Source organism: Ananas comosus, linkage group 18 (assembly GCF_001540865.1).
Source record: "Ananas comosus cultivar F153 linkage group 18, ASM154086v1, whole genome shotgun sequence".
Classification (NCBI taxonomy): domain Eukaryota; kingdom Viridiplantae; phylum Streptophyta; class Magnoliopsida; order Poales; family Bromeliaceae; genus Ananas; species Ananas comosus.
Window position 1 is genome coordinate 1,472,317 of NC_033638.1, and position 27,099 is coordinate 1,499,415.

The 27,099-nt window shown below is 33.7% G+C and overlaps 1 protein-coding gene across 2 annotated transcripts; it reads right to left on the minus strand.

The window, feature by feature from the left end:
* Positions 1–26,356, minus strand: LOC109724394 (39S ribosomal protein L45, mitochondrial). Of its 2 annotated transcripts, XM_020253208.1 has the most exons (12): positions 26,166–26,352; positions 25,995–26,050; positions 25,520–25,617; positions 25,326–25,400; positions 22,514–22,596; positions 17,284–17,335; positions 6,524–6,616; positions 4,362–4,430; positions 4,170–4,271; positions 2,914–2,982; positions 1,607–1,663; positions 1–409 (listed from the first exon to the last, which is right to left on the minus strand). In XM_020253208.1, exons 1-12 carry the CDS (start codon positions 26,243–26,245, stop codon positions 323–325), a joined length of 921 nt encoding a protein of 306 aa, XP_020108797.1. In that variant the 5' UTR covers positions 26,246–26,352; the 3' UTR covers positions 1–322. The 2 variants fall into 2 exon arrangements, with proteins under 2 accessions (XP_020108797.1, XP_020108798.1); XM_020253209.1 differs by lacking the exon at positions 2,914–2,982 and having other exon boundaries at positions 26,166–26,356.

Sequence of the window (27,099 nt, forward strand, 5' to 3'; positions counted from 1 at the left end):
TTAAAACTCTTGTATATTAATAGTACACCAAAAACATTTGATAAAAAATTGAAGATAATTTCGTCTTGTACTCTTACAACAAAATCCGACAAGACAAACCTATAACATAGCTAATACTATATTATCAAACAAGAGCTACCATTGATGCCTGCACAATATTCGCCTTGTCTTCCCTTATTGCAAGATTTTGAAGAACAATTTTCAAACATAAGGATATGGAAACAAAAAGCTGGCGATGAATGCCTCGCGTAAATAGGATACTTAACATCAAATGCACCGGATATGCGTTGATTAGGGAGCTGCGTATACAGTTGCGAAGAACCTAGATGGATAGCCGGGCACAAAGCCGCCACTCTGCTCCAGGGTGGAAGAGAGATCTTTCAAATACCCAGATATCTTTTACAAGTACCTGCAGATGATATTACACCCACATAGGAGAATGAAAAAGTTTACTGCATTTTAGCCCTCATAATTCCATTAAGCAATGCAATCATATCTGACAAATAGGTACATAAAATAGATACCAGAGGAAAATTGGCATTTCAATTAGAATGTTTAATTGATTGCATTAAATTTCGTTTCATGAGGCATGATTTCTGAAGATTAAAAGCTGGATTTGGATTTCATGCCAAAATGATGCTCCGAATGATTCAAAAACTGAATCTCTAATTTTCTCACATTTTAGTGGCTAATATCTCATAAACTATTTGAACTGTTTCCTATGAACATCTCGTTGTTTGTGAATGGACTGGTAATGTTTGCTCAAATAAATATGATCACAGATTTCAATAACTATTTTTTCAATCAAACTTCGAAAGGTTATATTATACACCACAAAGTATATAAATGGAATTATACATATGTAGCTGTATCCACTCCTATACCAATTTTATCATACCCCTCAAACTAGTCTGAGGGTCATCATATCTATCTCACGTCTGTCTCATCTATCAGTATTTATACAACAAATAGATGATATGTAGCTCAGGTTTCGCGTTTATAACATTGATAATGTGGTGACAAGGTTATTAGCTAATAATACTCAGTAGTAGTCTCCTTTTACTGAGTCTCTCCTTTATCAGTACAGAGAATATTCAAATTGCCTTAAAAGTTGTTTAATTCGTCAGAATTCATGTAAAACAATCATAATAAATAGAACATTCAATAATCATAATAAGAACAGAGGATCATATTATAATTCGTTGCGCAGAAATCTAATTGAGCTGATAGTCTGTATGGGACAGGAATTATCTTAAAACCAAAATATAACATACAGATATACATGTATAACTGGGCAAATGGCCCCAACGCAGTATAGCAACAACTTCAGCACACACCAAATATAGCAAGACATAAACGAAGCACTCATTTATAGTTTCCAAAATATATCAAAGATACAACGGCGCCGATAAACTAATGTTTTCTATTGCCAGCCCATTCTCAGAAAAAGAAAAGGATATAAAATCAGTATAATTATAGAAAAATGGGAAACATAAGCATTATATTCAAAAGGCAGAATTTCCAGAGATATTCACAAGAATAAACTATTCATATCTCAGTGAGATTTGGTGAAGGAAGCTCAAGATTGCCTAATGAGAGTACAAACCTCTTTTGTTCTGTCTCCAGATACCACAGCTCCTTTTGCATCATACGCTTCAAATTTCTAAAAAAAGAAAATTTGAATTGAGTTGATCAAAGAATCTGAAAACTCACACAAACATCAAATAGGAAAGAACCCAAACATCAGAAATAGTCATGAGAACAATAAAGTCTTGGGAGAAGGAAAATTACAAGGAAAAGAAAGGAAAAAAAAAAATCACTATTCAAACGAACAGTGCATGTAATCGAATATGTGGATGTGGTTGCTTAACAGCGCTGCATCAAGTGCATAAGCATATGGCCTAAGCACTATACAATTAGCACACGAAAAAGCCATCTAATGTCATGCACTTTTTGCAAATATGATTATGTTTAGTTTGGCCTGCCAATGATTAACTTCTCAAATATTTGAAATCCCATTTGATGTGGATGTTTATTCTAACTATTCATATTTCACATTAATACATTTCTGCCATAATTCACTTGAAACTTTGACTGGAAATTCATAGTGACACAATGTCCATATTGGTTTTCAAAAAATCTAATCTCTCCTGTTAATTCTTATTTGTGTTTCCTTCTTGTTCATCTGTGGAACACTTTGTCTTTTGTAGATGGTAACATAGAAAATTGCTCATGTTATTCACAAAAGTATCATAAAACTTCAATTTAATGAATCAAAAAACCTGACCACCTCAGCCTGAATGTTTACATTTTTTTTTTAACAACGATTCTTTACATGTTTCTGTTCATATTTCCAGAAAGTCCCGAGAATTTTTAACTAAAATTTGAATCTGAAACCCAAAATAATGAAAAACTACCTAAGCCAAAACCAAAACTTTAGGAGACTGGATGAAACAGAAAAACTGATATTTCGAACATTAGTCTTGTTTTTCACATGGAAACACCGCTTAAAAGGAAAGACGTTAGCTTCCATACTAAACAAAGAACTAAATAGGTTGAAGGAACAAAATTCCAACGGGAGCCAAATCATGATATATTAGAGGGTAGACGTATAACCAACTCATGAAAAAAAAAAAATACTCGTACAATTATGGCATAAAGCTCATCTCATAAACATTTCCTGCGTAAAAATTACAATTTGAATGTTGAAAGATCAAAGCTAATTATTCAGGACTTGTTGCTCATTTCAATTTTTTTTGTACCAACAGAAAAAGGAAATCCAAGACATCTAACTTCACAAAAGTAATTCACGGATGAAATTGTACTACAGGAGAATTGAAAACTTAAACAAATAAAAATAACTACACTAGTGAAAAGGTACAATGTTTAGTTTTGAAGATCAAGACAACACACCTGCTTAGTCATAAATTCAATGGTGAGTTGTATGAAAGCTTTATCAAGATTATTTTTGTCAATGCCAATCTGCAAGAAAAACAAGATTCAACTAACTTAGAAAGAAATAAAACTGGCAAATTTCACTCTTTGATGGTGCATAAAGGTTGTATTGTGTTATGTGTGCATCTGAAACAGACAGTCAATTTTTGATACTTGAAAATATTATACAGCTAAAAGAGCAGCATAATGCATCCTTCATGTGAACTTACGCTTCCTTTCTATTATTATGTTTTTGCTAGACTAATTGCATAAAAGAGATTCCTGAAGCAGATTTAACAGCTTCTGAGCCCAAGTAATATTCTAAATTGTTAACCAATTGGATACTCCTACAAAATATTTGACACGTATCATGCATAAATCAAGCAAGTATTGGTCCACTAGATCTGACAGCTAAAATGAAGTATCTGTGCTTCATGGATTATAATTCCAACAAAACACAATACGAATGGAACAAAACTTTTACCCTGTATATCATTACTTGGTTTACTTTATCCTGATAATAGTTAGGACCCCTTGCGGAAAGGAATCACCACCAAAATTATTATTAATCCCTATCCGAAAATAATGCACAAGTTATTATTTGATTTCCGTTAGAGCTCATTAGAGAATTTGCAAAATTGTATACAAATAACATCAAGAATTAAAAATGCCATAATACAAGAATACTGGATAAATTATCAAGAGGGTATTGGATAAAACTATGAAATATCAAGAGAAAGAGGGAGAGAAAGAGAAATTGAATAAAACTATCAAGATTTAAAAATATCACAATAAAAGAAATATTCCATACAGAAACACCTATGTTTTCCAAACTTCTATCCAAGAAGCTTAATTGCTCGCATGATTAAATACATCCTTTGAATAAGGCTTATGCATTTATTTGCTCAAAAGATTATTTAAGTTAATCCTAAATAAATGGAAATTACAATGATGAGAACCAACAGAAAATCCTACACGAACAGAATTCAAAGACCATATAAACTGTACAAGAACATAATTCATGACTCGAGTTGACTCCATACAGGCCTAACCTAAACTAGAATAGGATATTGTGTACAAACAGTTTATATTAACTAAATGCTAAAGTACAAATGCAACTACAAGGAATTCTCTTTTGTTCCAATCCAGAAAGAATTCACATCCATGCTATGGTTACAAATATAAAGCCATGAAGGATGCCATGTAATGCTCACAAGAGAAATAAATTTACTCACCATCCGGGCGCGCAATGTTCGAATACTGACAACAGGCTCAACCAATTCCCAGTGTACCGAACTCCACATAGATTCTCTTCGTTTCAGTTCATTCTTGAGGGTCTTCGCCAACAGATAGACCAAAGAGATGTAAAGACAAGTAATGAAACAAATTTGAAGGTTAATAGAGACAGCTAGTAGAAGAAAGCTTACAGAATACATTTTCTCCGTAACAACTTTCCTAAGAGATGACGTATCTCCATTTGCCATCAGAGTATTGATCTGAAAATTTAAAGAATTAAAAGCAGAAGCATTAAAAAACAGCAAAGTGCTTTACAAATGCAAGTACATGTTGTATAATGAATTAGTTCATAAAGTGCAGTCCTCACGGTAAAAAGTCACTGTGAAAACTTAAAAATGGATTTCCATGCCAAAACTGTCAGAATAGTGCTAGTAAACCATTAAATCGTCCATTTGAAAAGAGAGGTAACAACAAACATCAACCAAGCATCTCATTAGGAAATATTTCGAAGTACATGAACCTGTTGCTCACACTGTGATGCTTATATTCAGAAGGAAAGAGTTTTAATTGCATATGAAATAGGTTATGTATAACAAGAAAGTATAGTTGTACTCCTATAAACAATTATACTATTAGTGGAACTCTATTTATTTTAGTTTACATTATTTTTAGTTATATTTATTCTATAATTTTTAATTATTATTTTTAGTTGATTATAGTCATATTAAATCAACTCCATTAGGCCTAATCAAGTACATGCAATTACTCATATCCACAAGAGACCTAAGACCATTTTCAATCTGTACAACATCCCTATAAATCAAGGAGAATGTGCACCTTGTGGTCCTCTAATTGTTTTCACTTTCAAGATTAGAAAGTTGCTGGAAGCTGTATAGACCACAATACTTGATTTTGAATACTAAATGGTGAGGCAGATTGTTAGAAATATTTTAGAGCAAATAAAATTATAAAATCAATTCATGTTTTTACTTAATTGTTTACTTTCCACAATTGTTTGTAGTAGCCCTTGAAAATATCATTACTAAAACTGCAGCAAGATAGATATACCTAATCATTGCTGGGTCGACCACCAGAGCTTCCTTTGTTTGATTAACTAAATCAAGACATTAATTTATTCTTTTCTAATATATGATCCCTTCCATCCTAATAAGCTACATACTGCGCAAATCTGACTTGGATTTTGAATCAATGAATTATGAGCGTGATTGAAGTCTGATCTTTGGATTAAAATTACTTCTATTCTCTTCTGAAACCAATGCTAGCTTTGGCTGCCAATATCTTTAGGTATTACAAACATCAAAACCTTCAATTTTTATAATGTTGAAGATTCATGAGCTTTACTTTTGACAATCTCTATATTTTGTGCACAGTATCTTATGCTGTTACTATAACAACTTACTGCTTTGAGATTTACCCATCTCAGAGAGTTCGTATCACCGCATTTAAACTGAGGAAATTTTATAAGATATAAAGTAACCTATTAGGACAACGGAAGAGAACTTCCTATGAATAGCCAATTCAATGGTTGTGAAATATCATAAAGTGCATAGTGCACCTGACTAGTAATTCACTCTAATATCCCAAATAACTTCCAAGAAATTGGTGGTTGTTGCACACATTTTGAAACCTACTCTACTGTAAATATTATGCTGGCCAATGCTCCAATATCTTGCTTAGAATCAGCTCCTTGATGAACGGTCAAAATTAGAGGAAAATAAGATAACGTATCAAGTTGACGCATTCTGAAAACTAACATAGAAATGTCTACTTAATATAAACCAGGTTTATATTTAAACCTGGTCTGTGGTTATGATTTAGTGTTTTTCGACTTTTCTCCACTACAATGCTAGACATTAGCTTCTTTTTCACTGAGCTGCCAATCAATTGGTCTATTTTGGTGTCAAAATTTATTTAATGCCGAAATTATAATGACTTACTGAACATCATAAAACAATGAAGTTTTTGCAATCTCTTTAGACTGAAAGGAGCACTATGCTTTCCCTGGGTTTAAATTCAAATCTAATTTCACAACTATTATCTTGGGAGTTTAGACTTGCATGTTTTGGCGGAGTAACACATACAGCATATCCTCATGTATTACTTTCTGGGACAGGTCCGACAGGATGATGTTACAAAAGAAGAAAGACAAAAGGGCTCTTCACAATCAGCTAGCCCATAAATCTAGTACAATTCTAGCAGCCTTTAACTCAGCTGATTCTCAACAAAAGAGAGCTTTGAGAGACATATGTCACTGTATTGGGAAGTGACGAAATGTTGAAAACCATAAAAATAAGCACTTTCATACTTAATTCCATGTGGTATGGGGAAGTACCTCCTTGTATAATCTTATAGCTTGCTGGTAGAATAACTTTTTCGTATATCCAGCCACTTTCCTTAACCTTGTAATAGCATATGCACTCTTCATCTGCAAGAAAGATGGAAGCTCAATCAATCACTTAATGCTTTAATCAAAATATGTTTAAAAACTACAGAGTATATACGCTTTTGTCTGTTGATAATAAATTCATCTAATAAAGGACCCATCAAAAGTAAAAATACCCCACAGAGATTCATACTCCTACAATTGTAAAACAACAAAGTAAACCAAATCAAGGAAATATTTAGTCTACACTGCCAATATGCAGCTAAACAGCCTAAATTCTCGCATATAAGGTTAAGAGAGAACTTTCTACATTCCTAGTTTCCTTCCTCTGGCAAGGAACATAAAGGATATGTAAGTTTTCTAGTGGGCTAAATATGTTTTAGGCTTTTAGCTAAGAATAAATTGCAGTCATGAGTGAACTTGGTTAACCGTACATTAGAAATTCTGTCATCTATGATAACATGTATGTTATTTATGCACGGCTAGGAAAAGAGGCAATGATTATTGTAACGTTCAAAAATTCAAGCAAAAAGGTGTCAAAAAGGAAGAAAAACATTTCCAAAGGTTTTTTTTTACTCTGAGAGCAAGATCTTAGAGACAATTTGAATGAAATCAAATCAAATTGACACTCTCAATGGATTAAAAGTCAATTAAACGAGTTTAATGTCAATTTGATTAAATATTAATCGAATTGAACAAACAAGTTCAAAAATACTTTGAAATATTTTAAATAATTTTAAAGAGGTCTTGGCCGAGTTTGATTCGAGTTGAACTTAAAATTTGAAAGCTTTTAGTACAATTGTGCCAAAAATAGTTGAACCCATGCCGTGACTGCACATGCAACCACGTTGAGAGAACTTTTGACTGAGCTTTTGGTTTCATATATATTGCTATAATACCAACTCAATCTACAGCGCCCCCAGCTACAGAAGCACTGCAGGGATGCAATTGCTGCAGACCCACCACATACTTAAGCTTGAAATCTTTCTTTTTTTGAGAGAGAGAGAGAGAGAGAAAAGTAGCAAGCTACTCGCTTCACTCATTTTGAGTAATAAACTCCGATAGAAATGTGAAACTAGGCTTCAAACTTGGAACCTTGGATACCAACCATCAAATCTAAAGCTGTCCAAAATATCCGATATACCATAACCGACCCAGACCCTATCCGGACCCGAACCGGACCCGATAAAAAATGGATAGTATATGGGTAAAAAAAATTACCCATTAAAGTTTCGGGTATGGGTCCGGATATGTTATACCCATACCTGATTTGGACCCGACCCGAACCCAACTTTTAAATGGATAGGATCCGGAATAGCTTTCAAATCCAGACCCGGGCCCGGACCCAATGAAATATTCAATAGTAAATAAAAAAGATTTGAACTTTTGAAGTTGAGGGATCAATTTGAATTGGACTTATAGACTCCTAAGTATTTTTATCCTAGTGAAACACTGAAATCCTAACCGCTCTTTTACTCCTTTCTTTTTTCTATTTTTTTACTCTTTGTTTTTTACTCTTTATTTTTTTGTTTCATTTCCGCCTAAGAGTTTTTTATGAAACAATATTTCCATCGTCGTCATCATTAACGATATTAATTCTCTACAGGCGACAACCTAGTTTTCTGATCCCTTTTTATTTTTTTTCCTTTTTTTGAATGTTAGTATATAATATTAGTAATTACTACAACTATATATTCTCTTTATGTATAATATGGTATCATAATTTTCTTATTTTTGTGTGTTTACATATGAAATTATTTTGAATTTTAGGCTTTTAATCAGTCAATATAATGGCCGAAACAAGTCTTGTCCAGACAATTTAATAAATTCTATAAAAATATATAGGTATACGCAAGGATTTAAGTGTTGTGGCATGGGATCGTGCCGGAAACTTGCCGGCACAGTACGACACGGTATATGCTGAGCCGTGTCGATGCGTGCTGGTCAAAAAAATTCTTATGTGCCGACACATAATAGCATGAAATATTTATTTTCTTTAGCAACAAAATATTCTAACTATTTATTATGTCTTTTTATCACATCTTTTGAACTTTATTGAGAAAATTACTTACAAATTTAAAGAATAGAGGGTTTTGAACCGTGCCATCGGCACGAGGTCTATATCGTGCCGGTATCTTATTGGCACGGTACGGCACGATGGATACCGCCCGTGCCGACGGGCACTTAAAACCAAGGATTTAAGTGCCGTGGCACGAGGTTGTGCCGGAAACTTGCCTACACAATACGTCACGGTGCGTGCCAAGACATGCCGATGCGTGCCGGTCAAAAAAATTCTTGTGTGTCGACAAATAATAGCATGAAATATTTATTTTCTTTAGCAACAAAATATTCTAACTATTTATCATGTCTTTTTATCACATCTTTTGAACTTCATTGAGAAAATTACTTACTAATTTAAAGAATAGAGGATTTTGAGCTGTGCCATTGGCACGTAATCTGTATCGTGCCAGTATTTTGTTAGCACGGTGCGGCACGGTGGATACGACCTTGCTTAAAACCTTGGGTATACGGATACCCATACCCGATTTAGACCCGATCCATACCCGGTCTTTAACGGGTAGTATACGGATAGTCACTATCCAGACCCACTCAAATAGACCCGATGGATATATTAGTAACTTAAGTATCCAGATCCGGACCCTACCCGAAATTAAATGGGTAGGGTGTAGTTTTTTTTTTTCTAACCATTCTTTTTTAGGGTACAAGTACAGTATATCAACTACCCAGATCCGACCCGGTCCATGGACACCTTAAATCAAATCCTTGGCAAACGGCGCTAGGTATGGTTGGTTAATATGCCCAACGTTAATATCAAGCAACCCTGTGCAAAGTATACATTACCAAAAACAACTCACATATTTTGCAGCTTCCAAATTTGAATTACAACTCAACAACCACAAACCATACATTGTAGCACAAGTTAAAAATGTAAAGAAGTTTATACTCTCAAACAAAACTAGTAGCAAGTTACTACAACTTTTTAGTTCCTCTACAGCCTAATATATGTCCAAAATGATAATCCAATATACAAAACTGAAGATGTTCACAATATGCTACTATCTAACTAATCGTCGTCATCTCACCCAATCTCATTCCTATGGTCATACTTGAAAAATTAGTAAAAACACTTGATAAGGACTATAAATAATAGCTACTAATGGAAGTACTATCTAGAGACGACAAGCCCCATCGAGCCTAATAGTATGTGATCAATGGAAAGATAACAAGTTATAAATGGCCAATAAATACACGAGCCTACCCACTATGATCAAAAATTTGCAACTATGCATAACAAATAAATATCAATAATACAGAGTTAGCAAAACCAACCAGAAAGGCCTCACGAATCCAACTCGATCCACGACCAAGTAAATGTGTGCGCACGGCATCCAAGCCTCGAGTGCAAATCAATCTCGACCCAGAGAGTAAAAGGGCTTACTACGTGAGGCGCAACAACCACCACTAACCCACTCATGCCTTCTCTCAATTCCCCTTTTAAGCCTTAACATCAACGTCGGGCTCAAGTACACTCACAAGCACTAGACAATGTGAGCAAGGATTAAAGTGCCGTGGCAGGGAGCTTGCTGTGGGGGCTTGCTGCTGTTTGCCTAGCATGGTACGGCACAGGTATGCTTTCGTACCAGCACGTGGCATGCTTGCGTGCCAATATATATGCATGAGCTCCTAATGGCATGCTTTGGCACAAACCTATTTTAGTTTGTTTGGTCCCAATAAGTTCTTACAATGTTATTTTAAAAGTTTAGTCAAATAATTATGAATCTTGGCTATATATAGCTTATTATACTTACCATTTAACATACCGGTAACCTTTTATAGAGAATAGAAATTAAATACAATAATAAAATTCACAAGTATAATAATTATATAAATTTATATTTTTACAAAGAGATGACTACTTAATTCCACATAGATATCACTGTGGATCATAAAAATTTGTTAAGTCTATCCATAAAAATTTAGCAATAAATTATATGACAAATAAATTAAATAAATTTAAGTATCAATTGATTTAATTTAGCTTTTAATTTATCAGTATTTTCAATCTTCTAACTCCAAAAATAGAATTTTATGTTAGGTGTGCCTCGAAATTTGGTTATCAAGTTCCATGTTGTTCCCTAATTCGCCGAAAGCTTTGCGGTGCGACAAATTTTGGAAAAAATAATTTTGTGAAGAAAAAGTGGATGTCTGTGGTGGAAGCGGAAGGTAGATCCCCCGCAGTACAAATCGGATTTGAAAATTAAAAATTTGACGATATAATAATAAAATCAAGAATATCTATTTTAAACTTTTTATAAATTATAGATTAAAAATTGCCTAATTTTATATTTCTTCAAAAAATGAACTTTACAAATCAGAAATATTCAAAATATATAAACAAAGATTTAAATTATAACCTCCTTTTACTTACCTAATAAGTAGATCTTCCATTTACAATTTCTTTGCCTAAAGGGAACACAAAAGCCTACCAAAAAAATGGGGGAAAAAAGAAGTCTCATTCCCCACAGGCAGCACAGTGTGTTCTTTTTTGATTGGAGGTGGGGGGAGGGCGAGTGTGCAAAAAGAGCAAAAAAAAAAAAAAAAACACAACAGAACAAAAAAAGAACAGTACGATATAGTGCTACGATACCCGTTGGGGTATCCCACTGTCTCGCACGATACCCAAGCAGATATTACGCAAGAATTAAAGTGCCGCCCCATGCCATACAGCACGGCACAGCACGTACCATGTCCCCAATATAGGGGCACGATACATAGGGGGTTTCGCAGGACCCCCCCCCCTTCTCAATACCTACTAGGATATCGCACGAGACAACACAATACCCCAGCGGGTATCGTGGCACCATATTGTGCCTTTTTTTTCTATTGTGGGTTATCGGTGGTGGTCGCGCCCTACGCAGTAAGCCCTTTTACTCTCTAAGTTAAAACTAATTTGCATTCGAGGCCAGGATGTCGCACGACACATTTACACGGCCATGGATCGAGTCGGATTTGTGAGCCTTTCTTGTTGGTTTTGTTTATTCCATATTATCGATATTTATTTGTTGTGCATAGTTGCAAATTTTTTTATCATAACAGGTAGGCTGATATGTATTTTATTGGCCATTCATAACGTTATTTATCTTTCCATTAATCACATACTATTAGGTTCGTGGGGGGTTGTCGTCTCTAGACAAAGCTTCCACTGGGAACTATTGTTTATAGATTTTATTACGTGGTTTTTACTAATTTTTCAGATATGACCACAGGGATAAGATCAAGCGAGACTAAGATGTTAGTTAGATAGTAGCATATCGTGATCGTTTTCGTTTCTGCATTATGTGGATCTTGTCTTTGTATATTGGATTATGATTTTGGACATGTACCATATGCGAACTAATTAATTGTATTAACTTGCTACTAGTTTAGTTGAGAGTATAAACTTCTTTACATCTTTAACTTATGCTAAAATGTAATGGTTTGTGGTTGTCAAATTGTAAAATCAAATTTAGAAGCTTTAAATATATGAGATGTTTTTGCCTTTTTGATAATGTATACTTTGCACAAGGTTGTTTCATATTAATGTTGGGTATACTTAAGATTTCAATCATAAGTATGCAGTGGGTCTGCAGCAATTGCATCTCTGCAATTCTCCCGTTACCAGGGCACTACAATTATCTTCAAGTTCAACCATAGCAAGGAATAAAAGTATTCTTTTAAAAAGAGGGTGCAAGTGGTTGATCTCAAGTTTTCAAACCAAAAGCAAACTTACATAAAAACCAAAAAGATGCTTTGGAAAATTACAACTGCAGCAGATTGAGGTGACAATGACGATTATCTCCTAAGATGAATCGAGAGAAGAACAAGGAAGGTAGTAGAGCTAATGGGACTGCGTCGGTATCCTAGAAGTAGCTATAGTGCCATGCTGACTGATGAATGAATGTGCCTGATTCATGTAAATAGAGAGTAGTTCACTGATGTACTCTTATCAAAGGATCAGAATTATAACCAATATATATATATATATATATATAGAGCTAGGCTCCTATAATATCTATACTTCTATAGTACCGGCGCTCCGGTACTATAGTCTCCTTTTCGATCTTAGGATTTTCAAATCAACGATCCATACCGTTAAAATTGATCTATGATATTTGAAGTTTTTAGAAATAAAACTTTATATTTTTTTGGCATAGTTTATTTTATGATCAAACCATTTTAAAATTTTCATTTTTCAATGGCTACTATGATGAGTTTGTAGTTTAATGGTGTAGAAAAATCTAAATTTATTCAAATTTTGATAGAAAATGTTTAAACTATCTAGATAAAGGTCAAGATCTTTGATCTTGAATTCAAAACTCTTATCCTCAAATTTTAAAGATTGTTCAATTTCCACCATTTATTTCGGCATGATTTACTTACTAAGTAAATGATGTAAAAATTAAAATTAAAATTTTATTCCTAAGATCTAAGATTGAAAACGAGACAATAGTACCAGAGCTCTGGTATTATAGATAGTATAGTAGCCTCATTCTCTATATACATATAGACATACATACATACATATATATATATATATATATATAGAATTAGGCTACTATACTATCTATAGTACTGGAGCTCTGGTACTATAGTCTTATTTTTTATCATAGGGTGTTTAAATTAACGATCCACACCGTTAAATATGATCTGGGGTATATGAAGTTCTTAGGAATAAAATTTTAGTTTTTTTCGACATTGTTTACTTAGTAAATAAATTATGTCAAAATGGACGGTGAAAATTGAATAATCTTTAAAATTTGAACATAAGACTTTTAAATTCAAGATCAAGCATGTTAACCTTAATCTAGATAGTTTAAAGTATTTTCTATCAAAATTTGAAGAAATTTAGATTCTTCTACACCGTTAAACTTCAAACTCGCCATAGTAGCCATTGAAAATTGACAATTTTGAAATGGTTTGATCATAAAGTAAACTACGTCGAAAAAAAATAACATTTTATTTCTAAAAACTTTAAATACCCTAGATCAGTTTTAACGGCGTGGATCGTTGAGTTGAACACCCTAAGATCGAAAACGGGACTACAATACCGGAGCCCCGGTACTATAGAGAGTATAGAAGACTAGCTCTATATATATATATATATATATATATATAATAGACTGGAATACTTTTAATAGCACCAAGTCATTGGTGCTATTAGGTTTTCGGCCCTTGGATGAAGAGATGTGCGGTTAGGATGATAATGATCTTCTAGGGTTGAGTTGGTGGTTAGTGGAATAGTATGACCTATGAGATGGAAATGATCAAAGAGGTAGATCTAACGGCAGAAAACTTGGTAGCACCAAGCACTTGGTGTTATTGATAACATTGTAGCCGGTCTCTATATATACATATATATACATATATATATATACACACATATATATACATAGATATAGAGTCCAGATACTATACTACGGATAGGACCAAGTCATCGGTGCTTGGTAGTATTAATAGTATAGTAGCCTAATTCCATATATATATATATATATATATATATATATAGAGCTAGGCTCCTACGCTTTTAAAAGCACAGAGGCTTCCATACTTGTAAGTTGTTTTCAATGATGGGACATTAGATTCGACAATCGGCTACATTAGACATGATCTACGCTATTAGAACTATTTAGAAACCAACTTTCATAATTTTTTTTATTTCATTTACCTAGTGAACGAGTAGTCTCCAAATGAACAGCTGAAAATAGTAGAGGTTGAGATTATATGATTCTGGTACAGTGATATATAGTAGTTTAGCTTTATGTATAGTGTTCTAATACTGGTTTATATTTCATTTTGTAGCTCTAGAATTGTTACTTGTGAGTTGAGTTGAGGTATTGTTTAGTTGTAGATTTTAAAGTTATTTGCTTCCGCTATCGTTTCTATTTGTATTGGACGCTACATGTGTACAGGGTTGGCACACATACGGCAGTCTATTGTCGTCCCGTGGGTTTCGCTATGCAAGGTTTAAAGTGTCGCCCCGTGCCGTACGACACGGGGCGGCACGTACGGTACAGGGCTCCGTGCCGCTACACACGGCACTGTGTCGCATGAGACAGCGGCACAGCGCAGTGTGCCGTGCTAGCACTGCTGTTTCCTTTTTTTTTGCTATTTTTTTTGCTTTTTGTTTTTTTTTCTTTTTGTTTTGTTTTTTGGGGTACCTGAAGCATTCTGGGTACCCCACTCCTCTCTAAGGACACTGTAAATTGAAGATCTATTTGTTAGGCAAATCAAAAATATTATAATTTAATTTTTTTATTTATCAATATACGGGCAAATTTTTAATTTATATATCCGATCCATACCGCGGGGGGCTTCGCCCCCCGCACCTCCCACAGATGCCAGTGGTAGTCTACAAGCTCGGGCCTATCAGCCCGAGCCCTCTGCTTCAACCACATACATCCATTTTTTCTTCACAAAATTATTTTATCAAATTTCACATTAAACATAAAATGTTAGTCTTGCGTTAGAAGATTGAAAATACTGAAAAATTAAAAGTTAAATTAAATCAATTGATACTTAAATTTATTTAATTTATTTGTCATATAATTTATAGCTTAATTTTTATTGATAAATCTACTAATTTTTTGAAAAAATTAATTAAAAAATAATTTTTTCAAATGCTTTTTAAAATATTTTTTTTCAAATAATTTTNACAGAAATTTTTACATGTTAGAATTTTTAAAATGCAATTACATCTTTCTTTTTCTTTTTTTCTTTTGACCATATTACAATCTTTCTTTTATAAAATACAAAAAAATAATTTTAAAATTATTTAAAAATTTTATTTTAAAAAGTATTTGAAAAATAAATTTAATGAATTTTTTCAAAAAAATTAGTAGATCTATCAAACTCAATAAACAAATTTTGAGGCACATCAAATATAAAATTTTATTTTTGCACTAGAAGATTGAAAATACTGATAAAATTAATAGCTAAATTAAATCAATTAATACTTAAATTTATTTAATTTATTTGTCATATAATTTATTGCTTAATTTTTTCGATAGATCTACTAATTTTTTGAAAAAATTAATTAAAAAATAATTTTTTCAAATGCTTTTTAAAATATTTTTTTTCAAATAATTTTAAAAATTATTTTAAAAATTATTTTTTTGTATTTTATAAAAGAAAGGCTGTAATATGGTCAAAAGAAAAAAGAAAAAAAAAATGTCTTTGCATTTTAAAAATTCTAACATGTGAAAATTTCTATTCTATATCAAGTATAATTATACTTTACATACAAAAAGGCTTACAAATATGTTAATTAATGCATATAGTAAGCTATACATAGTAAATATTCAAAATTATTTGATTAGATCTTTCAAAATAATATTATTAGAGCTTATTGAAACCAAAAAAATAAAATAAGTCCGTGCCAAAGTGTGCTAATAAGAGATTATGTGTATCCATCGGCACACAAGCGTACCATTTGTCGGCACGAAAGCGTGCCGGTGCCGTACCTGCCAGGCAGACAGCGGCACACCCCCGTTTCATGGCACTTTAAACCTTGTCGCTGTGAAATCGGGGCGTGACAACTTTTCGGATACATTCCAGGGAATTTTCTACATACATCCATCAATATACATCTACTTGTGTCATAGACTCCCAAAGATAGAGTTTGTATCTATATTGATAAATAACCATGATTAGAGTTGATGGACTTCTAACTAACTTTATACTATAGAATGTCAGAGCAGTCAATAATTAGAATCATAAAAAATTTTGCATAAACATCATTTGAACATTAGCAGATGTCTAATACCAAATAGAGGCATCATTTTAAAGGCAATTAAGTTGATTTAAAACCTCACTTGAAGATAGCTAGGTTCAACCTAATGGGTCAAGCAAAGAGCTATTCATGTAGTGTGTGAAAAGGGTGAAGAAGCAAAAAAGGCCATATTCAGGACTCTGGAGAACCATGCAATAGCACACTTTTCAAAAGTACACATGCTAGTATGTGTCTTTTGAAAGACATGCATAATCACTACCTTAAACTTGCATAGGCAGCTACTCAAATGAACCATTGAAACTGCCTTTCTTAAATCAATTGTCCATAGAAAACTAACTGTAATTCTGAATCCAAAAGTATCAATGTATTCCCCGAAGGCTCCTTTACCATTCCGAATCCAAAAGTATCGATGTATTCCCTGAAGTCACCTTCACCATTTTTATATAGGCAAGGGAACAGATAAAAAATATTTTTGTACAGCCCTCGCACTAATTAGATGACAATGGGCAAGCTTCCATGTGTATATACGAAGATTAATTACTATACACATTGAATATGAATCTACGGCAGTTGAGCCATTAAAAACATCAGTTGGGATGGGTACCATTATCTTTCTAGCTGCTATGGTCCAGTCCAGTTGATTTGAAAAATAAAATTGTGAAATACAAAATATAAATAGCATCACTCAGCCATCACATAGTAATATAGCAACAGAAAACCACCAGGTGGACAAAGCAAACTATTGCCAAATACATTAAATACAGCAAATAAGGCCTTCTAACATTAGTATTAGTAAATGGCAATAAAAGGACTTGGTTTATGGTTGGAAAATAAATAAATAAATATGAAAATGGAAGAGTGGTAAAACCAATAAACTTAATAAAGAAAAGATCAAATTAAAGAACCTGCATTGTGGTACCTCCAGTATGATATCCTCCTTAGTTCTTCTCCAGCCACTTGGTGTGAACCATCTGATTTACAATATATTTACACTATCAAGGAAATGATAATAGCTGTTGCTAAGTTGACTGGGAAGTTAGTAAAGTGAACATGTCTACGCAAATTTAGGCTAAACTAGCTATTATATTTAAAGTAAGCACAAAATAATAAATAAAATTATTGTCTGTTGTGCCGATCCAATGTTTAGTCACATCTAGGAGGAATTCTACACTGTCACACTTGCACCACGTCATCAATAACAAGCCAATCATATTCCTTCTTTTCAAACAAAAGTATAATAAAAATATTTTTTTACAATCATGATGGGACATATACCCCTAAACGGATAGATTTGATTGGTTTGTTACGCCACGTCACCAATATACCCGTTGCATTCTAGAATTTTTCCACATCTAGGGTGATAATATATCACCACCCTAATCCTTGTACAACATATATTTGAGAAATGGTTTCAGGCGACCCTGTGTCTAGTTACATGTTATAGGTAGAGAAAACAATTAAAGGCAATAAATATAAGACTATGAAAGTCAAAAAAGAAATAACCATAGTTTAATTCAAGGTTTGATGTACCGCCCTGTGCCGTGCACAGGGTGGTACCTAGGTCCCATGTGAACCCCCCTTGTCGCGATACCCAAAGGGTGTCACACGACACAATGGGATACCCAAAAAGGTATCCCGGCACTGTCCCGTATCGCCCTTTTTTTCACTTTTTCTTTTTAGGCCTTTGGGCCTTCTTTCAAACTCTTTCCCCCACAAACATCTCTCTCTCATTCTCTCGCATTCTCCTTTACTTTTTCTTGTCCTCTACTCTCTCTATCTCTTTCTTTCTTTCCCTTTCTTCTTTCATAACTTCCTCTATTTTTATTTTTATTTTTATTTTTATTTTTTTCCTTCCTTTCCTTCTCGTAATTTTTTCTCTAATCTCTTCTATTAATCACTTATTTTTCTTCTTTGATCGCTTTGATCTTAAGAAAAAAGACAAAGAAAAAACAAACCGAAGATCTACTTATTAGGTAAGTAAAAAAATTTACAATTTAAATTTTTTTACATATATTGCGAATATTTCTAATTTGTAAAGCTCCTTTTTTGTACAAATATAAAATTAGGCAAATTTTTATCTATAGTTTACAATAAGTTGAAAATAGATCTACTTGATTTAGTCATTAGATCAAATTTTTAATTATTTTGGATAGATCTAGTATTTTATATGAGATTTACGACAAAAGTATTTTTAACTATGAAATTTCTATTTCTAGATTTCGAAGATTGAAAATATTGATAAAATCAAAAACTGAAGTAAATCAATTGATACTTAAATTTTCTTAATTTATTTGTCATATAATTTATCGTTAAATTTTATGGATAGATCTAACAATTTTTCTTAAAAATTTTAATAAAAAATAATTTTCCTCAACTATTTGATAAATATTTATAAAAGATTCAAAATAAAAAGGAGTTATCGAAGCAATTTCGGTCCTATTCTAGTTAATCTAATTATCATGCATCCCTCGTCGGATCAAGACATGGATCTTGCAAATTTTCATACAAATTTTGAGAAAAAATATAATTTTCTCTACTTTTGCATTTTATAATTTTTTAAATTCTAAGAAAAGAAAGATAAATCAAAAGAATTTTAAAAGTTACTCAATTCTCACAATTTTTCTCGAAATTTTGAAAAAAAAAATTATTTTCTTCAAATATTATTATTGTGCAATCCCTCGTGGAATCAACATATGGATCTTGCAAATTTTCATAAAAATTTTGAGAAAAAAAAATAATTTTCTAAAATTTTGTATTTTATAATTTTTTAAATTCCGAAAAAGAACTTACAAAGTTGATAGACATGATTTTCTCATCATGTGGTCCCTTTTCTCATTTTCTTGAATGGATTTTACAATACTTATCTTTATATAAAAAAAAAATTGTGTAGATCATCATGCCACTTAAGACTAAAATAGAAGATTATGGTTGGCAACATGGACAAATGGTTGGTGGAATAGATCTCATTAGAAGTGTAATTACTTTAATATGCTCGGAATGGACGAAGGTGTCACCCGCCTAAAGTTCCTCAGAAGATAAGACATGCAATGAAAATTGAATTTGAATCTACAAAAAAAGTAAAAAAGAAAGTGAAGGACGCTTGACATGAACTAGATAAACAAGCGGTTGAATATCCCCCTATTGACCCATATGAAAGTACAGGTGATGAACTGGATGATGATTCTAGAGCTGCCATGGATGCATCTCTATAAGAAAAATAGCAAGATGAAGTCCAACAACATAGAGCACAATTTGGGCCCTCTCAATTTGATGCCAGTTGTGGCTCCAAGTCCAGCTTTGCACCAACACATTTAGCTTGAAGTGGTTTTGTTGATCGCATATTCGACAGATTAAAAAAAAGGCAAAAAGAAAAAAGTGGAAAAGCTCCAAATATTATAGATATAGACCCAATGGCATTTTCCGGCCCGGATGCTCAACAACAGCACATAGATACAAATGGTAAAAAAGGATAAAAAGGCAGAATTGGTCGAGCAATATCGAAGTTCTTTTTTACTTCAATCATATTCCTCCCTATGCAGCAGGCAATCCATATTATAGATCAATAATCACTAATTGTACAAAAGAAGTGTCCGGAAGTTGAACCCCCAACGTCGTATGCGATCATCGGCAAATACATTGATGCGATCGTCAACGATATCCATGTATAGGTAAAAACCTTCTAACAGCAATGAGAGATGTATGGTGTAGTCTTGCTGTGTGATAGTTGGACAAGACTAACAAAAATGAATATTTAAATTTCTTAATTTATCGCAATGGCAAAATGGTCTTCCACAAGTTAGTCAATGCGACCGGTCGATTTGAAGATGTTGATTATATATATATGCATTATTAGAGCAAGTTCTAGGTTATGTTGGTGAGAAATTTGCGATGCAGGTTGTATCGAACAATGGTGGAAACTTCAAGAAAGCTGGCAAACTACTAATACAAAGGCATCCGCACTTATTTTGCACTCTCTGTGTCGCGCACTGCATCAACCTAATGATGTCTGACTTTGGTGAGATAAATCGGATAAAAAAGATTGCAGATATTGCACAATATGTATCTAAGCATCTGTATAATCATTTTTGGGTCCATGCTTTAATAGAGAAATTCACTGGGCAGCATCTCGTTATGCCTCCACAGCTGATGGAAAATCGATTGAGAAAATAATTCTGTCCACCAAATTTTACGATTATGTGAAAGATATTGTTCCTACTGCAGAGCCGCTATACGTGGTCATTCGATTGGTGGACCAAGAAAAAATACCTTAAATGGGACATGTCTATTGTAAACTGCAATTGGCTAAAGAAAATATCAAGAAAGCCAATCCATTGCGGTGTCAATCTTATCAAAAGATTATTGACAAAAGTTGGGATGTTCAGATAGATCGAGATCTCCGTCTAACAGGTAAGTATATATAATAATAAACTATTTGTTAATAATGTTCAATTATATTCTTGCATTGATGATAGAGTGATTTCTTTTTCAATGGTAGGTTATTATCTTAGTCCGTCGTACCACCATCATTATAATCTTTGGTTTGATGATGAATTGTTGAAGGCATTGCGAAATGTCATTAAGAGAATACAGAGGGATCCAACGCATGCTGCTCTTGTCATAAATGAGGTACAATAGCGTCTTTCAATGTATAATTAATTTATTATATGTTAATATGTTGATGGCCAATTTGCATAAAAAATCCACAAGTTTTGAGCTTTTGCAAAACCGGGCCGCCTTTTTCAATTTTGCAGATTCGGTCCAGATTTTTCGCTATCTGACGAAAATGCCGCTTGTCTCCCTCCGCCTCACTTGTATTCGCTCAGATACGTATACCTTACTGTACGGCGCCTGGACGGACATTAAATGCGCCCCGCGCGTCGTTACGCAACCTCCCAGTCATCCGAATGCTAACCAAATCAGCCCCGCTATTCGCCAGCCCCGGTGTTTGCTGTTCGGGATTTTGAAATTAAATATTTTGAAGCTGAATTGGGAAGATTACGCGGCCGACAAGGGGAATAATGGTGCAACGCGAAGGAAAAAGGTGCAACAACGCTTCAAACAATGCAGTATGCAGCCCCTACCAATGCAACCTCCGACACTCACAGTGCAACGCAGTCAATCTTCTTCCTTGCCACTCACAGTGCAACATGCCACTCCCCCGTCAGTCAATATTCTTCCTTGCCATACGGTGAGTGATCACCTCTCCGGCGTCCCGTGCTGCTTACACTATTGCTAAACCCCTCGCCCTCCTCCATTACGGCGTCCCGAGCGATCACCTCCTCCATTCATGCCTAGTTCTTGTGCTCTTCGCCTTCCTCAGTGTTTGCAGAAGAGAAGTAGAAGAAGTATGGAGGAAGGAGATTAGTGAGATAAATCTTATATCTGGAGATGACAATATACCATAAGATCCACCGCAACAATCTATATGGAACTAAACAGTCATATCTCCATAAAGATGTAAATTTAAATCATTATTGTATTTGTGAATTTTCTTATTGTATTTTAATTTCTATTTTTTATGAGGTATAGTTGTACTTTACATATAAAAAAGCTTACCACTATATTAATTGATGTGTAGTAAGCTATACATATCCAATATTCATAATTAATTTACTAAATATTTCAAAATAACATTATAAAAACTTATTGGGAGCAAAAAAACTAAATTAGTCCGTGCCATTAGGACGCCTTGTGTGCCCATTGTCACGCAAGTGTGCCATGTGTCGACATGGAGGCATGCCTATGTCGTCCCATGCCAGGCAACAACCAGCACGCCGCCTGCCACGACAATTTAATCCTTGGTTTAACTGCCATGCCACGACAGTTTAATCCTTGGTTTAACTAAAACTACAATCTTCTCATCATGGAAAAAGGTACCAGTTTCCAAGGCCCATCCAAAGTAGAGCATAATCAAAGGAATTAGGTCTCTAACCCATTCAAGATAGATTTTCTTAAAGTTCAAGCACTTCACTATGAGCCAAAAAATAATATCAAATCTTTCTCATAATGAGGGAGGTTTATTTTCCCAAAAGTTCCATATCTGTGAGACCATATAAAAATCAATAAAGAGCTTCTTAAAAACATGAGAAAGAATATCGCAATGTAAGTTTTCAAGAGGGGAACATACAATTAGTGATCAACTTGATTACCTTTTCCAGAATGGAATAGGTTCACGAGGCGTGTACGGCTCATAAACAAATCCAGGACTAAGCATGGTCACCTTCAAACCAACCTGCATGTATAAAATAACAACATATAAATGGATTCATCTTCTAATAATATAGGATTACTATACTTCCACCACTTAATATAGAAGTTGGAAGGAGGACACGCGGTAATAAAAAATAATAATAAGGTGAAATCATAACGTTGCCCTTAAATTGGACAATTAAATTGCATGTAGACCAAAAGTTTGAACTAGAAACTGATTATCAGTACTAAAAATACAATGAGTTTAGTTTGACGTATAACTATTTCTAATCTGTTTGATCCGTCAGAAACATAATAATAAATAGATATAGAAACATATTCATGTCTTCCCATACAATTAGCAACTCACTAACAAATGACAATCTCACACAAAGAAAATAAAATAAATAAATGATTGATTGAAACTTAGGAGTCATGTAAGAAAAAACAAAGAAAACAAGATACAAGGACACAAACTATTCCATGATCAAAGAATCTCTAGGTCTTTAGATGGCCATACATAGTTTACAATAGAATTCATTGGTTGAAACATAGATAAAGGATCCATGCTATATATATATGAGCTAGGCTACTATACTATCTATAGTACCGAGCTCCGGTACTATAGTGTTGGTTTTCGATCTTAGGGCGTTCAAATCAACGATCCACACCGTTAAAACTGATCTAGGGTATTTAAAGTTTCTAGAAATAAAATTTTATATTTTTTCGACATAATTTACCTTATGATCAAACTATTTCAAAATTGTCAATTTTCAATGGCTATTATGACGAGTTTGGAGTTTAACGGTGTAGAAGAATCTAACTTTCTTCAAATTTTGATAGAAAATACTTTAAACTATATAGATTAAGGTTAACATTCTTGATCTTGAATTTAAAAGTCCTATGCTCAAATTTTAAAGATTATTTAATTTCCACCGTCCATTTTGATATAATTTATTTACTAAGTAAACGATATCGAAAAAAACTAAAATTTTATTCCTAAGAAATTCATATACCTTAGATCATATTTAACGGTGTGGATTATTGATTTGAACGCCCTAAGATCGAAAACAAACACTATAGTACCGGAGCTCGGTACTATAGATAGTATAGTAGCCTAATTCTATATATATATATATATATATATATATATAACCAGGAGGGGGAATATTCTTTGCACCCTGTACCAGGTACAGACAAGCATTCAGAGTACAGAAACATTCATAACTTAGCTAATCAAAGACTAGAGTAATTGGAAAACAAAAGGCCAAAATTTTTAAGATCTTTCTTAACTTCAGCCAAAACAATCTGCTTATTAAGCTATTTTTTATTAAAATTGGTACAGATCTGTGGCAATTAGATCTAGTTGGGGTTCACCAGTTTACTTGATTTCAACAAATAAGGAAAAAAAAGATAGTTGCTGATAGTAAAATCAGTTTCCTGGATAACCTATAAATGAAAAAGATGAATGACAGAAACAACAAGAATGTAGAATGATATAAACGTGACCAAATTGAAAGAACTAAAGAGCCATCTTTCAATAATATACACCTAATAGCGATGAAGGATATGCTCCCCATCTTTGATGTTTTCTTATTTGACGCTCCCATGCGTTGCGAGAAACAGTTCAACAGTTACTAGGGAGAAAATAATGTGTAAAAATATAGTTGTGAAGTTAGTTTGTATTATCATGTATTTTCTAGTTTTGAAGCAACTTACAGTCAACTAATTCCTACTATTCATCAAGACAAAAGGAAGGCAAGTATGTTCATGAGATATGGAGTGGATAATGACGACTAACAAGAAGCGACAATGGGTTGGGTTAGATTGGTTTTAGGTCAAGCTGACCGCAGATAGTAACGCCAGTATGGTTCAACCAGAAAGAGCTATTTCGGGCTAACTAGCCCAACCGGGTCATAGATGACTCGATAGTTCGCTTGAAACTTTTCAATTAGCTTAGCCCGTCAACCGATCAGCCTTACCCATTTCTTCTAGGTACCATGAACGAAAAAACATGTAGAAGGTCGAAACTGAAACAAACCCATAATTTGCATGAATCGATTGCTTCTGGCCTAAAACTGACCCGTTGTTAAAAATGGATGACTCGAAACTGACACAAATCGGGTCCAGTCAGGTTGACCCATTTAATATCGACCCCTACAACCAACCTTTTCAAATCTAAAAAAAAGTTTAAGAAAATCGACTAAGTAATAAATAATCACATCTTGGCCTTCCTAGCCTTGAGCTAAACCGCATGCTCAGATCAGCAGAAAACAGAGTATACTACCCACTAGCTACTTAGCCTCCAATAGTTGGTTCCTTTATCTTAGGATCATCAAGCCTCATAAGTAACTTCAAAACCATTTCTAGTGACGACATGAACGAAAAAACAGAGTATACTACCCACTAGCTACTTAGCCTCCAATAGTTGGTTCCTTTATCTTAGGATCATCAAGCCTCATAAGTAACTTCAAAACCATTTCTAGTGACGACATGATTAAGGTCAAAACACAAAGGGAAGAAAAGATAAGGCCACCTAACTATTCTCTTACTTTAAACTTTTCTAGTTCCTATGAAGTTCGATCGAACAATATTCCTTTTCCATTTTCAAATCCTCTAATTGACTCATCTTGGTTGCACTAATATTCTGGGTTCTGAACAAAGATTTCTTGTTTGAAAACAATGAAAACTTCCAACAACCAACATTTTGCATATTAATGTGAAGCAACAGAAGAAGCTGATGGAGTAAATGGAAAACTAACTGTGACCCACCTGTCGCGCCCCAACTGGCACTTTCGATGTCGACATCGACCTAGCTCGATCTGCATGAACCATCAACTCCAAAATCTTTGGGAGAAAAAAAAACAAATGATGAAAATAAGAGAATGAAAAAGGCTAAAAACGGCAAACAAAGAAGAAACCCTTCCTAATTTGAATTTAAAAGACCATATTAACATTGAGTTCACCTTCACAGAAAACACTAGCATTGAATTGATCGTCTTCGGACTGAAGATGCCGCCGACCTTGTGAGAAGAATCAACAATGCTTCCATGGTGACTATACCCTAAAATGTTACCAAAAAAGTGTCAAAACGTACTAGGACCCTGTCAATTAAATAGGTCCCTCAACATTTTTTTCCTTTGATCGACACTTTCTCAACTTTTAATTCTTTGATTTTAATTATAATCCGTAGAAATTCTATCCAAGTTAGCAATGATTTCATCGAATTAAATCATTCTAAACACTTTTCATCAACGGATTTCTGAATTTAAAGGGAAATAATTCAAATCAGAAAAATTAAAAAGATGAGTTTTCTCAATCACCAAAATTAATCCATTTCGAAAATGGCCTATATTCAGCGGTTTCTTTTAATTTGAACTAAAAAAAAGAAAAAAGAACATTAATTTTTACAGCGAAAATGTAGCGATCTGAGAAACTAACCTCTGATGATCGAGTTGCTGATGATTGAGTTGGGATAAATTGGGGAGCATCGCGAACTGAAGCAAAATCGACTCAAAATATATTGATGTTAATGTTAAACTCCAAAATTCAAATTCAAATTCAAATTTGTTCCATCACAAAAAATTGAAAAAAAGAACAAATTTTGATTACATGGAGGGGAATTGCAAGGAGGAGGAGGATTGGAATGCGTGGTGGAGGCGACGAATCGCACCGAATCGAGCTAAAGCCATTTTTCGAGGAATTGTTCGTTTGAGGATCCCACCGCGAGTAAGGGGAGAATTTTTTAGGGTTTAAGAGAACCCTAGAAATGAAATCGTAAAACCCTAGGGGAGGTTTAGAGTTAGGATAAATTATACAATAAGTTCCTAAACATTTCCGAACTTTCAATAAAGTCCTTATCATTCCAATTGGTACAATTATAGGTGCTTAACCTTTCACTCTGCTTTCAATTGATTCCCTGTTCGCTAGGGATGTCGATCGGTGTGGATACCTAAAATTTTATCCGAATTCGAACCTGAATGAAATGGATATATCCGATGGATATGAATATGGATTCGAATATGGATATCAAAAATAGAAATCCGACGGATGTAGATTCGAATATGGATTTTGATTGTACCCGACCCGAACCCGAATCCGAACCCGACCCGAATTCGAATTTATTTTGTATTTTATATATAATATATATATAAAAATTTAATGTTATATTTGAATTTGTATTTTAAAAATTTAGATTTAATATAATATATTTTGAAATATTGAAAAAAAAAATAATTGTTTCGGGTTCAAATTTTCGGGTTCGGGTTCGGGTTTGGATATGGATTTTTAAAATCCGTCGGGTTCGGGTTCGGGTTAGGGTCTCGGGTTTGGAGTCCGGTTCGAATTCGGGTTTTTAAAAATCCGCCCCGAATCTGACCCATTGACATCTCTACTGTTCGCTAATGTTCGAATTATTGCAACTAAGCCCTTAACCTTTTACTATATTTCCATGAGGCCCTAACTCTTCTTGGTCAATTTAATAGGCTTTTTTTTTTCATCAAAACCTAGCAACGTTTATCACATCATCTTTCCAAAACTCTAGCAT